At 35.3% G+C, this 15,189-nt stretch overlaps 1 protein-coding gene across 9 annotated transcripts in view; it reads right to left on the minus strand.

The window, feature by feature from the left end:
- The window catches only part of DMXL1 (Dmx like 1), a 232,644-nt gene that overhangs the window by 81,057 nt on the left and 136,398 nt on the right, over window positions 1-15,189 (minus strand). For 7 of the 9 annotated variants that reach the window (XM_077138866.1, XM_077138865.1, XM_077138869.1 and 4 more), the window contains 4 exons: window positions 13,033-13,109; window positions 10,810-10,937; window positions 9,991-10,239; window positions 9,520-9,633 (listed from right to left, as the gene is read on the minus strand). In XM_077138866.1, coding sequence (XP_076994981.1) covers window positions 9,520-9,633; window positions 9,991-10,239; window positions 10,810-10,937; window positions 13,033-13,109 — 568 coding nt within the window. The remainder of the gene's footprint in view (window positions 1-9,519; window positions 9,634-9,990; window positions 10,240-10,809; window positions 10,938-13,032; window positions 13,110-15,189) is intronic. The other 2 variants (XM_077138868.1, XM_077138867.1) reach the window with 1 other exon arrangement.

Below are 15,189 nucleotides of genomic sequence, written 5' to 3' on the forward strand. Positions count from 1 at the left end.
GGTCTTTAAATACATCTCAATAAAGCTGCATTAAAAAAACCATAATAGGGAGGGCCACAGTGGCTTAGCAGGCAAGAATGCTTGCCTGCCATGCCCGAGGACCCGGTGCCTGCCCATGTTAAAAAAAAAAAACAAACCATAATATAGTCTTCAAAAACTGAGATTTTAGAGCTTTGCCTTATATTGACACACCCCTTCTTGGTTAAGAATCCAGAGTCCCTTGTCTTGGTTAACTTTTGTTCTGAGATTTTATCTCTCCAATTGTCATTACATCTGCTTCACAAGATATGTTACTTCTAATTACCACTACTGCCTTCACTATCTCCTGCCTTTACTTATTTCCCTTCTATTCTGTTTTTCTATTACTTATCATTTTCCAGCATGCCTTTGGTTTCATCTTTCAGTGAGCATACTCCTTTCGACTATTTATCAAACTGATGAATCATATCATGCATGTTTTTTCTAAGTGTTCCTTCAGTTACTTCCATGATGTATTTAGAATTAGTTTCTGGATTCTCAAAGACAGATGGGCACCATATACCGGATATGACTAAATTTAACCCTAAAACAACATCTTTCAAGCATTCTATATTATTTAGCTACAGTATCCCAATCCAACAGGTTAAAAATACAGGAAATTTGTGATAACTTTGATCATTTGGGATTCAAAGGTTACTGTCAGTAAGTGGTAGGATACAGTTTATGATGGTGCTTAAAAGATAATTTATATAATGCTGCTTGTTCCTTGAAAAACTACTAAATTTGAATGGTCAAAAAAGGAACAACCTCAACCAAAAGCTCTGAATAAGTTTCTTTACATATCTGTGCTCAGCAGAAATGAGTGGAACTGAGAACTGTTGCCTGGTTAGCAAAGAATGTATTTTTAATTTTCTCACATTTATACCTTTTTTTTTATTATTAATTAAAGAAAAAAAAGAAATGAACACAACATTTAGAAATCATTCCATTCTACATATGTAATCAGTAATTCTTAACATCATCACACAGATGCATGATCATCATTTCTTAGTACATTTGAATCGATTTAGGAAAAGAACTAGCAAAAAAACCGAAAAAGATATAGAATGTTAATATAGAGAAAAAAATAAAAATAATAATAATAATAATAAAAAGAAAAGGAAAAAGAAAAAAACAAAAGACACAAACAAACAAACAAAAAAACTATAGCTCAGATGCAGCTTCATTCAGTGTTTCAACATGATTACATTACAATTAGGGATTATTGTGCTGTCCATTTTTGAGTTTTTGTATCTAGTCCTGTTGCACAGTCTGTATCCCTTCAGCTCCAATTACCCATTATCTTACCCTGTTTCTAACTCCTCCTAGTCTCTGTTACCAATGACATATTCCAAGTTTATTCTTGAATGTCAGTTCACATCAGTGGGATCATACAGTATTTGTCCTTTAGTTTTTGGCTAGACTCACTCAGCATAATGTTCTCTAGGTCCATCCATGTAATTACACGCTTCATAAGTTTATCCTGTCTTAAAGCTGCATAGTATTCCATCGTATGTATATACCACAGTTTGTTTAGCCACTCGTCTGTTAATGGACATTTTGGCTGTTTCCATCTCTTTGCAATTGTAAATAATGCTGCTATAAACACTGGTGTGCAAATGTCCGTTTGTGTCTTTGCCCTTAAGTCCTTTGACTAGATACCTAGCAATAGCATTGCTGGGTCGTACAGCAATTCTATATTTAGTTTTTTGAGGAACCGCCAAACTGTCTTCCACAGTGGTTGCACCATTTGACATTCCCACCAACAGTGGATAAGTGTGCCTCTTTCTCCGCATCCTCTCCAGCACTTGTCGTTTTCTGTTTTGTTGATAATGGCCATTCTGGTGGGAGTGAGATGATATCTCATTGTGGTTTTGATTTGCATTTCTCTAATGGCCAGGGACATTGAGCATCTCTTCATGCGCCTTGTGATCATTTGTATTTCCTCTTCTGAGAGGTGTCTGTTCAAGTCTTTTTCCCATTTTGTAATTGGGTTGGCTGTCTTTTTGTTGTTGAGTTGAACAATCTCTTTATAAATTCTGGATACTAGACCTTTATCTGATATGTCGTTTCCAAATATTGTCTCCCATGGTGTAGGATGTCTTTCTACTTTCTTGATGAAGTTCTTTGATGCACAAAAGTGTTTAATTTTGAGGAGATCACATTTATTTCTTTCTTTCTTCAGTGCTCTTGCTTTAGGTTTAAGGTCCATAAAACTGCCTCCAATTGTAAGTTTCATAAGATATCTCCCTACATTTTCCTCTGTTTTATGGTCTTAGACCTAATGTTTAGATCTTTGATCCATTTTGAGTTAACTTTTGTATAGGGTGTGAGATACGGGTCCTCTTTCATTCTTCTGCATATGGATATCCAGTTCTCTAGGCACCATTTATTGAAGAGACTGTTCTGACCCAGGTGAGTTGGCTTGACTGCCTTATCAAAGATCAAATGTCCATAGATGAGAGGGTCTATATCTGAGCACTCTATTCGATTCCATTGGTCGATATATCTATCTTTATGCCAATACCATGCTGTTTTGACCACTGTGGCTTCATAATATGCCTTAAAGTCCGGCAGCGTGAGACCTCCAGCTTCGTTTTTTTCCCTCAAGATACTTTTAGCAATTCGGGGCACCCTGCCCTTCCAGATAAATTTGCTTATTTGTTTTTCTATTTCTGAAAAATAAGTTGTTGGGATTTTGATTGGTATTGCATTGAATCTGAAAATCAATTTAGGTAGGATTGACATCTTAACTATATTTAGTCTTCCAATCCATGAACACGGTATGCCCTTAAATCTATTTAGGTCTTCTGTGATTTCTTTTAATAGTTTTTTGCAGTTTTCTTTGTATAGGTTTTTTGTTTCTTTAGTTAAATTTATTCCTAGGTATTTTATTCTTTTAGTTGCAATTGTAAATGGAATTCGTTTCTTGATTTCCCCCTCAGCTTGTTCATTGATAGTGTATAGAAATGCTACAAATTCTTGAATGTTGATCTTGTGACCTGCTACTTTGCTGTACTCACTTATTAGCTCTAGTAGTTTTGTTGTGGATTTTTGCAGGTTTTCGACTTATAATATCATATCGTCTGCAAACAGTGATAGTTTTACGTCTTCCTTTCCAATTTTGATGCCTTCTATTTCTTTTTCTTGTCTAATTGCTCTGGCTAGAACCTCCAACACGATGTTGAACAATAGTGGTGATAATGGACATCCTTGTCTTTTTTCTGATCTTAGGGGGAAAGTTTTCAATTTTTCCCCATTGAGAATGATATTACCTGTGGGTTTTTCATATATTCCCTCTATCATTTTAAGGAAGGTCCCTTGTATTCCTATCCTTTGAAGTGTTTTCAACAGGAAAGAATGTTGAATCTTGTCAAATGCCTTCTCTGCATCAATTGAGATGATCATGTGATTTTTCTGTTTTGATTTGTTGATATGGTGTATTACATTAATTGATTTTATGTTGAACCATCCTTGCATACCTGGGATGAATCCTACTTGGCCATGATGTACAATTCTTTTAATGTGTTGTTGAATTCGATTTGTTAGAATTTTGTTGAGGATTTTTGCATTTATATTCATTAGAGAGATTGGTCTATAGTTTTCTTTTTTTGTAATATCTTTGCCTGGTTTTGGTATGAGGGTGATGTTGGCTTCATAGAATGAATTAGGTAGCTTTCCCTCCACTTCGAGTTTTTTGAAGAGTTTGAGGAGAGTTGGTACTAATTCTTTCTGGAATGTTTGGTAGAATTCACATGTGAAGCCGTCTGGTCCTGGACTTTACTTTTTAGGAAGCTTTTGAATGACTGATTCAATTTCTTTACTTGTGATTGGTTTGTTGAGGTCATCTATGTTTTCTTGAGTCAAAGTTGGTTGTTCATGTCTTTCCAGGAACCCGTCCATTTCATCTAAATTGTTGTATTTATTAGCGTAAAGTTGTTCATAGTATCCTGTTATTACCTCCTTTATTTCTGTGAGGTCAGTAGTTATGTCTCCTCTTCCATTTCTGATCTTATTTATTTGCATCCTCTCTCTTCTTTTTTGTCAGTCTTGCTAAGGGCCCATCAATCTTATTGATCTTCTCATAGAACCAACTTTTGGTCATATTGATTTTCTCTATTGTTTTCATGTTCTCAATTTCATTTATTTCTGCTCTAATCTTTGTTATTTCTTTCCTTTTGCCTGCTTTGAGGTTAGTTTGCTGTTCTTTCTCCAGTTCTTCCAAGTGGACAGTTAATTCCTGAATTTCTGCCTTTTCTTCTTTTCTGATATAGGCATTTAGGGCAATAAATTTCCCTCTTAGCACTCCCTTTGCTGCGTCCCATAGGTTTTGATATGTTGTGTTTTCATTTTCATTCGCCTCGAGATATTTACTAATTTCTCTTGCAATTTCTTCCTTGACCCACTCGTTGTTTAAGAGTGTGTTGTTGAGCCTCCACGTATTTGTGAATTTTCTGGCACTCCGCCTATTATTGATTTCCAACTTCATTCCTTTATGATCTGAGAAAGTGTTGTGTATGATTTCAATCTTTTTAAATTTGTTAAGACTTGCTTTGTGACCCAGCATATGGTCTATCTTTGAGAATGATCCATGAGCACTTGAGAAAAAGGTGTATCCTGCTGTTGTGGGATGTAATGTCCTATAAATGTCTGTTAAGTCTAGCTCATTTATAGTAATATTCAGATTCTCTATTTCTTTATTGATCCTCTGTCTAGATGTTCTGTCCATTGATGAGAGTGGCGAATTGAAGTCTCCAACTATTATGGTATATGTGTCTATTTCCCTTTTCAATGTCTGCAGTGTATTCCTCACGTATTTTGGGGCATTCTGGTTCGGTGCATAAATATTTATGATTGTTATGTCTTCTTGTTTAATTGTTCCTTTTATTAGTAGATAGTGTCCTTCTTTGTCTCTTTTAACTGTTTTACATTTGAAGTCTAATTTGTTGGATATTAGTATAGCTACTCCTGCTCTTTTCTGGTTGTTATTTGCATGAAATATCTTTTCCCAACCTTTCACTTTCAACCTATGTTTATCTTTGGGTCTAAGATGTGTTTCCTGTAGACAGCATATAGAAGGATCCTGTTTTTTAATCCATTCTGCCAGTCTATGTCTTTTGATTGGGGAATTCAGTCCATTAACATTTAGTGTTATTACTGTTTGGATAATATTTTCCTCTGCCATTTTGCCTTTTGTATTATATATATCATATCTGATTTTCCTTCTTTCTACACTCTTCTCCATACCTCTCTCTTCTGTCTTTTTGTATCTGACTCTAGTGCTCCCTTTAGTATTTCTTGCAGAGCTGGTCTCTTGGTCACAAATTCTCTCAGTGACTTTTTGACTGAAAATGTTTTAATTTCTCCCTCATTTTTGAAGGACAATTTTGCTGGATATAGAAGTCTTGGTTGTCAGTTTTTCTCTTTTAGTAATTTAAATATATCATCCCACTGTCTTCTAGCTTTCATGGTTTCTGCTGAGAAATCTACACATAGTCTTACTGGGTTTCCCTTGTTTGTGATGGATTGTTTTTCTCTTGCTGCTTTCAAGATCCTCTCTTTCTCTTTGACCTCTGACATTCTAACCAGTAAGTGTCTTGGAGAACGCCTATTTGGGTCTATTCTCTTTGGGGTGCGCTGCACTTCTTGGATCTGTAATTTTAGGTCTTTCATAAGAGTTGGGAAATTTTCAGTGATAATTTCTTCCATTAGTTTTTCTCCTCCTTTTCCCTTCTCTTCTCCTTCTGGGACACCCACAACACGTATATTTGTGCAGTTCATATTGTCCTTGAGTTCCCTGATACCCTGTTCAAATTTTTCCATTCTTTTCCCTATAGTTTCTGTTTCTTTTTGGAATTCAGATGTTCCATCCTCCAATTCACTAATTCTAGCTTCTGTCTCTTTAAATCTACCATTGTAGGTATTCATTGTTTTTACCATCTTTTCTACTTTGTCCTTCAATCCCATAAGTTCTGTGATTTGTTTTTTCAGACTTTCTATTTCTTCTTTTTGTTCAGCCCATGTCTTCTTCATGTCCTCCCTCAATTTATTGATTTGGTTTTTGAAGAGGTTTTCCATTTCTGTTCGTATATTCAGCATTAGTTGTCTCAGCTCCTGTATCTCATTTGGACTATTGGTTTGTTCCTTTGACTGGGCCATATCTTCAATTTTCTGAGCGTGATCCGTTATCTTCTGCTGGCGTCTGGGCATTTAATCAGATTTCCCTGGGTGTGGTACCCAGCAGGTTGAAAGATTTTTCTATGAAATCTCTGGGCTCTGTTTTTCTTATCCTGCCCAGTAGGTGGTGCTTGTGGCACTCGTCTGTCTGCAGGTCCCATCAGTAAAAGATGCTGTGGCTCCTTTAACTTTGGAAAACTCACTGTAGGGGAGGGTCGCCAGCCGAAGCGGCTTGGGAGAGTGCCGATCCGAATCTCCCAGCCGGCCCGGGAATCTGCGCGTGGGGGTGGGCACCGGCCTCTGCGGCTTGGGGGAGCGCCTGTCCAAATTTCCCAGCTGGTCCGGGGCGCCAAGCGTGGGGGTGGGTGCCAGCCGCCGCAGCTTGGGGGAGTGCCTATCCACCGTTCCCAGCTGGACTGGGAAGCCATGTGTTTGGAAGGGACCCCGGTCACCGGTCTCCATGGTTTGGGGGATCTCCGATCCAATTCTCTCAGCTGGTCTGGGGGGCCGCGTGTGGGGGGGGTGCCAGCCGCCACGGCTTGAGGGGATCATCTGTCCAATTCTCCCAGCCGGCCTGGGAAGGAGGGAGGGAGGGAGACCGGCCGCCTGCCGCCCCGGCCTGGGGAAGCATGCGCCCCTTGGCGATCTCACCACAGCGGGTTCTCCCAGCCAGTCAGCCGTTCCAGGATGGGGTATGCTGTCTTCTTGGTCTCTGTCCTGGCTCCGGGAGCTGTTCTGTATCATTTCTACTTCCCTAGTAGCTGTTCTGGAGGAGGAACTAAGACCAACGTGTCTTACTAAGCCGCCATCTTCTCCAGAAGTCCTCACATGTATACTTTTTATAGGGCCTTCCTCCAGGAGAATTTATCCCATTTTAATATTTAACATTGGTAGATCAGAGCATCAACAAACGAATATATTTTTTCACGGGTATATTTTTTACAGGACTTTTCTCCACAAGAATTTGTCTCATTTTAACATTTAACACTGGCAAGATGAGAACCTCAACAAATGATTTTCCCCTAGAATATATTAAAAACAGGGTAAAAATTAAATGCCCAATTGCTTATTTAATACGAGACTCAATAGTTATCTTATTCCCTTTAGACACCGAAAGATTTTCCGTATAAAAATTCAGATATTTCAGGTTAAAATTTAGACCAAGGTAAGTTTCATATGAAGGTAGTCTTTTCCTTTTTCAAAACAATATAAAAAAATAATAATAAAGCACAGGAAATTACTCTTTAAATAAGAAAAGGGATGTTATGATAATTAAAATATTAAAACACTAGAAAAAGTAAATTTGCATTTAAAATTTGAAGTTTATAAGGAAGAAAGATAGGCAGAAATAGGTTTAATTTAGGGCAAAGGAAAGGGACAGAGAGATAAAACAGCCATTTGAGAAATGCACAAAGTGTAGAATACCAAAAAGAACGATGGTATTCTATTCTATTTCAGGAGAAGCCATATTAGCCTTGTATATTTTCAGTGGCTTAAAGTCAAAATTGAATTCAGTAATTTCAGTCAAAATTGAATTAGCCCCTGGCTTTGTTCAAGGAAGTTAGAGACCATGGTAGAGATGATTATAAATGATCCTTTCTGATGCCACTTGTCTTCAAAGTATTATATTTCATAGTTATGTCAGAACCTTATAATGAGGTGGAATGTAATGTCCATGCTCTAACACAATGATGTTGGCTACTCTGAAGACCTGGAATTATTTTAACAGGGAAGGCAAATATTCAATTCCCAATGGAGCACTGATACACTGCACGCACCTCTACAACAGGGATTGGTAAGTTATGGCCTGCTTTTGTATAAAGTTTTACTGGAACATAGCTACACTTATTCTTTTACATACGGTTTATGGCTGCTTTTGTGATCTCAGGGCAGAGTTAAGTCATTATGAAAGAGACCAAAGGCCTACAAATCCTATGACACTTTACAGAAAAAGTCTCCTGACCTTTGCTCAAACTGAATTTGCCTTATAAGTATTAACCAAAAAGGTTAAATCATTGACTGCTTCCTTTATTTTTTTGTTTTATTCATTCATTTATTTATTTATTGGTGGAAAAGAGCTGGATTAGAAAGTAAGAGAATCCTAGATGACTGAAGAAAGAGTTTCAAGCAAGAAAACAGAAGCTAGGGTACCATGATTTGGTATGTTGTACAATTTGTACAATGTTGTACATATTTGTTGTACAATCATGCAGGGATTGCTCAGTAGAAAATGCTTTCATTATTATTTTACCGTTAACTGCTAGTTAATGCCAAAACTATTATGAATAATTTTTTAATATTTCCAAAGATAAATGATTTTCTAACTTTCTTTTAATACAGCTTTTTTCAAAGAATATTTAACAATCAGGGTGTAGTTTCCTCCTAAATAATGAAGCCAAACTCAAGTTTTTTTAGTTCTGCTCCCCAACTGCCTGACCTCCCAACATATATAGATACAAGTCTACATATACATATATGTATACGTATATTTTGAGTATAGATATTGAGAAAGAAGGGAATTAAAAATCTAAAATAAATAAATAATGTTGCTAGGGTTTTCCCTTAAATATATATGTATATATATGACTTGTTTTTTTTTAAAGCATTTATAAAAAAGTCTTACCTATTCAATATGTCAATACAGAACGAAACAGCTTTTCAAGTGTTACATATTAATCCCTAAATCTATCCCCAGAATTCCCAAAATTTGAAAATCAAGATAATCATGTGGGTTAGTAAATCACAAAAAGGAAACTTAACTGAAAGGCAAAGAGCATCATGAGGCTTCTTACTGCTGAAGAAAGTTTGGTGGTATTTTATCTTTAAATAAATACAGTAGTAGTATTTAGTACATAGTCTTAACATTATAAAGTTTAGAAAAGAAAATATAAATTGTTTAAAATATTTACTTTTCATGGAATTTTGAACACTTAGAAATCCAAAACCCCTAATGGCCAGAATCATAATATGCAAATCATAAAGCAGCATCATTTGACATGTTTTTCCAGTCACTTCAAGCCATAGTCTTTTTATTATCATAAATAGCAGAGTCACTTCTTTATTTTAGATACTTAAAAATATGTTAAATGCTAAGGGATAGAAAATATCAAAAACTAAGAATTTAAAAGCAGAATAAAATAGCAAAGATAGTTTTCTAAAATGTTAATCATTGTTTTAAATTTAAAAAATGGCTTGATTAAAGGAAATTTCTCAATTTTCTGTAAAAGTCAAACAAAATAAAACTTGCCGCTGTACCCCAAACCACTCCAAAACAACACATAGCAAGCTGAACTGTAAAGCCTATTTCTAAAGCTAATATCTTGCCTGCAAGACTGGGAGAGCTATGAGAACTGATGGCTGAAAGAGCTTTGGAAAAGCCCACACATTCCATGGAGAATACCACTACCTGGTGGGGGCTAGGCATAGCAAAGTGCCTTCCTGCCAAAGAAAGAAGAAAGAATCTGTATTTGGGATAGAACAAAAACCAGTATTATAGTTTATTTCAAAGCAAATAAAAATTTTAATGTGTAATATTTGAGAAAAGTACATTAGATAGTTCTAATCATTAATTATACAATTCAAATGTACTGGTGCATAAGTTATTCTAAAGACTGAAAACTGCACCAGAAACTTTACACTGTATTTTCACCATAAAACTATTTGCTTATGCTCTAAGGAATGGTCTGTAACAAGAACTTTCTAACAGTGACTAAAACCATAATTACATTTGAGAAAACTACAATTCAAAAGCTTTGGTCTTTTTTTTTTTTTAATATAAAAAGATAGAAAACTAACCAGTTAAAGCTTTTGAGTGTGTCTGTTCTTTGCTGGGAACATGAGCACCTCCACCAAACACAGCAGACCACATTTTTTCATTTAGAGGATGAGCCACAATCCGAAATAGTTCATTACTAGAATGTGTTGCCAGGCCATGAATGAAGAGACTAAGATAGACTGCTGTGAGAATCTCACAGAGCAAGATTGTAAGCCCTGGCTGGGCTTCCTCACCAGAAGAATTCAAAAGTCGAATTAGTGAAGTTATTCCTGGAATAAACAATAAAATGTAAAAATGAAAGATTAGCTACATTTTTTTTATTAAAAAAAAATTCACGGCATCAGGATTACAAATTTTCTTCCCTAGATTCATAGACTAGGGAATTACAAAAGTTATTATACAAATAATGAACAAATGTGTTGAGCTTTTGTTCAATTTAGAGAAACAAATGAAAATTGGCAATCTAACTCAAATCTGATAAAGAATAAACCCAACTTTAATCTCAATATCAAAGAGTAAGAAAGCTAAAATATCAACTGTAATAAAATAAAAACCTGAATACATTCTATAAAATTGCTTGGTCATATGTTTTTCTATTATAGCAAAAACAAAATTTTAAATGATACAACAAAATCTGTGAGTTATTTCAGTATAACAATCTCAAGGAAATACTGTCAAGTAATTGCATTTGTAATGAATGATGAATACTGAACTGGTATCAATTCTAGTGATTAATAATGATTGTCATGCTGCAATATATAAACCAAAACTGCTTTTTAATCATTTCACAAAGTTCCAATGATGCGAACAAAAATTCACATATTTATAAATTATTTTACCTGGCCACTGAGCAGGTGATGTATTGGGAGTTATTGCTTCATCTAAGCTTCCTGTTTTCAAAGAATGCCGGTGAGGAAGCAGTACTGTCTGATATACCATTCCAGTAAATTGATTTGTTTGTAATGAACTAAGAGAAGAAAACATTATTTGTATCTGTGATGGATAGATTCCACATGTGATATTTTCATGCTCCATATCTTATCTCTAGGGTACTCTAAATACACATTTTTATTTAATAATTATAATAATATTATATCTAAGTAGTGTATTCTATATAGTCTAGTGCTATATAACAACAAAGTATGCTTTAAATATAATCATATACTTAATATACACATCTTCTAAATTGGTAAACATGTGACAGCTTTTAAACATATTTATTTAGTGAAAGACACAATACAAATGAGAAAACTAAATCACTAAGGACCACTAGTAACAAGCTTACTCATGGGACTTTAAAGCAAAGTTATGTGGTTAAGAACAGAGTCAGTCTATATTCATTTGATATGCAATGCTAGATTACCACATACCCAGAACTGCATTAGGCACTAGGCATACAATGAAAAACATGGTTTCTATCCCCCATGAAATTTATACTCTGATAGAGGAATCAGAAACAAATTAATAATTTTATCATATTGTTTTTAAAGATGACTCTCTGAATAAGGTGCTAAGAAAGCAAAAGTGGGAGTATTTCACTGAATTTGGGAGTAAGCTTCCTTAAGTAAATGATATTTCAAGCTAAGGCTAAAGTAAACAGATGAGTGAAAAAATAATGTGTAGCTTCGTATAAACTACGAAGTAATTCTGGCAGAATATGGTACTAAGAAACTTGTTAAATCCTGTCAAAAATTCCTACATCATACATCGAGTAAATGAATATTTAAACAGAATACATTATTGGTTATAATCTGTAATGACAGGTAAATCTCATTAACCATAATATTTTGATACATTTGTAAATAGTTTCACTTGGTTTACTTTCCAATTTCAAGACAGCAGAGTAACAACAAAAGTTCTCCTCCCTGTTACAGTAAGCCTATGGAAATAGTAGGAAAAATAAAAATATATTTATGAAAATAGAGCCATTATCAATAAACAAGAAAGCAAACTCTCAAAGGAGTAGAATCAAAGGAATCAAGTTGATTCCTTGGGATATCCTTGGGAATATAAAACTAGAGTGGTAAGCTGGGGTCACACAAGAAGACCAAGGTAACCAAAAATCAACCACAAGGAAGGCTGAAAACACATACTCAGGAAAGATCTCATACTGAGGAAATGGACTTTATAAGAACATTGAGGAAACTACCTTATACTCAGAGACGTAAAAAACAATCATAAAATTAAAAAACTGTTATAAAAATAAAACTGGTTATAGAAATGTCAACAAGAAATCCAAAAATGAAAAACAATTTCTAAAACACAAACTCAGATAGGCTAAATGACAGGATACTGCTGAAAGAATGACTTAGTGGCTGGAAAATCAAGTTAGGATTTCTCCTGAAATGCAGCAAAAAGAGACAGAAAAAATGAGATGAAAGGAAAGGTGAAAGAAAAATAAATTCCAACATCTTGTCTATTAAGGGTGGGAAAAGAAAAGGAAAGAGATGATATTTGAAGAAATAGTCAGAAACTACAAGATATAGACAGATATGGAAAGGCCCAACAGATGGCATATAAGATTTTTTAAAAGCCTAGGTAAATTATAGTGAAACTTTAAGATGAAAGAGAGAAATTCTAAATGTCAACTCTTCTGTAAAATTTTCCTCAATTTTTTCTATGTTAGTAGCTCCTTCCTCTATGCTCCCTCAGCCTTTACTATCACTTTACAGTATTTGCCATTTCTGTACTATATACCATGCTAAACAAAGCATGAATCAGTTCACTTACTTGTCTCTAGCACTACACTGACCTTAATTAAGGAAAAAGACCTTAGCTTATTTGTGTTAAAATTCTCAGTGCCTATCATACTGTCTGGTATAAAATAGTGATAATAAAAGGCTGTTAATTATATTGATGACAGTTTACTTGGGATTCATTTACCATAAAGGCAATAAGCTAAAATGTCAAAGACAGAAAAAAAAGCATTTAATGTCTCAACCCTATACTTTTGCATTATTTAAAGTAGACTGCTGCATATAGTTTTTCTAAAACATAGCATACAAAATCTGAAAGTACACAGGTACTGGAAGAAGTATTAAATTTCACAAAAAGATATTTACCTGTAGTTATGACTACCACAAAGGCACTGATAAATACAAGCAGAAAGTGAGGCTGCTAAAGTATGCATTACATACACCTAGAAAAAAAAAAAAGCAAAATTACATTTTTAACGACCTAATATGATCAGGACTTAAAAAAAGATTTTTAAAAAACACGGATTTTGACCTTATAAATATTTTCCATAATTTTTTTCTATAACACTTATATTCTGCCTAGAGAAGTCTTACTCCAGAAAGAAAAGCACTGAGGCCTTCAGCAGAAACGACGAAACATACATGTCACCTAATTTCTGTATTAAGCAGAAAGGGGAGCAAATGTTAATTATCCAAAAGACCATGAACCATATCCTAAAATCTAGCCCTCTAACACTCAATCTGCTTTTTCCTCAAAGTGTGATGAAACTCAGGCTGATAAATGACAGTTCATCAATGGGCAGGTCATTGAAGAATATACTATCACACATTCTAGTTGCCATAAACAACAAATAATTTGGATAGTGTGACAATTTAAGAGAGGGAATTGACAATATGGTATGGAAGTCAGTAAACTGAAAGGCAGTAGAGTTTGCAGGATAGGAAAGCTCTGAAAATGGCATGGCAAGAATCATAGTAGAAGCTGAAATGAAGACAAATAAGACATATAACCTAGGTAAGAAAGGAGACCAGATTATTATTCTTGATCTGATTATGAAGTATGACAGTATTTTTTAGAGGTAAAGATGGGGAATGTTAGAAGATCAAAAGGTAATCAATATTTTCTTCTTTAACTGTCAATAAAACATATAGTGTGAAGTTTGCAAAGCCAATGTAGAGGAAATTGCAAAAACAATCACAATACTTTGCAGATTCTCTGACAGGTAGAATTTATTTCCCCTCTCCTTGAATCTGAGCTGGCCTTGCAACTTGCATTGACCACAGAACACAGCAGACATGATTTTCAAGTTCTAAACCTAGACCTCAAGAGGTCTTATAAATGCTACTTTTTTTGTAAAATTTATTAATTAAAGAAAATTTAACAAACGAACTAAAACATTAACATGTGATCATTCCATTCTACATATATAATCAGTAATTCACAATATCACTTGATCACTAGCATTTCAAACTGAATTTATTTTAACATTTGTTCCCCCTATTATTTATTTTTATTCCACATGTTCTACTCATCTGTTGACAAGGTAGATAAAAGGAGCATCAGACACAAGGTTTTCACAATCACACAGTCACACTGTGAAAGCGATACCATTATTCAATCACCATCAAGAAACAGGGCCACTGGAACACAGCTCTACATTTTCAGGCAGTTCCCTCCAGCCTCTCCATTACATCTTGAATAACAAGGTGATATCTACTTAATGTGTAAGAATAACCTCCAGGATAACCCCTAGACTCTGTTTGGAATCTCTCAGCCATGGACACTTTGTCTCATTTCACTCTTCCCCCTTTTGGTCGAGAAGGTTTTCTCAATCCCTTGATGCTGAGTCTCAGCACATCCTAAGGTTTTTCTCAATCCCTTGATGCTGAGTCTCAGGCTCATTCTAGGATTTCTATCCCACGTTGCCAGGAACATCCACACCCCTGGGAATCATGTCCCACGTAGACAGGGGGAAGGTGGTGAGTTTGCTTGTTGTGTTGGCTGGAGAGAGAGGCCACATCTAAGCAACAAAAGAGGCTCTCCTGGGGTGACTCTTAGGCCTAATTTTAAGTAGGCTTGACCTATCCTTTGTGGGGTTAAGTTTCGTATGAACAAACCTCAAGACTGGGGGCTCAGTCTATAGCTTTGGTTATCCACACTGCTTGTGAGAATATCAAGAATTCAACTTGGGGAAGTTGAATTTCTCCCCATTCTCACCATTCCCCGAAGGGGACTTTGCATATACTTTCCCACTCACTGATCAAATCACTCTGGGATTCATCGGGGCATCACTCTGGACAAACCAGCAAAATCTCGTATCTTACCTGAGATTCCAAGTACTTATGGTGTTCAATCAAACTATCTACATAAGTTATATTAGGAAATGCACTAGTCAAAACATAAATTTTGTACCACATAAACATTTTTTGCTTTAGTCTCACACATAAGGTAACATTTTAAAATATTAATTACCATCCATTTTCAGCACCCAGCAGTAATGACATTCCTTTGTGCTGCCTCAT

This window comes from Tamandua tetradactyla, chromosome 21 (genome assembly GCF_023851605.1).
Source record: "Tamandua tetradactyla isolate mTamTet1 chromosome 21, mTamTet1.pri, whole genome shotgun sequence".
Taxonomy (NCBI): domain Eukaryota; kingdom Metazoa; phylum Chordata; class Mammalia; order Pilosa; family Myrmecophagidae; genus Tamandua; species Tamandua tetradactyla.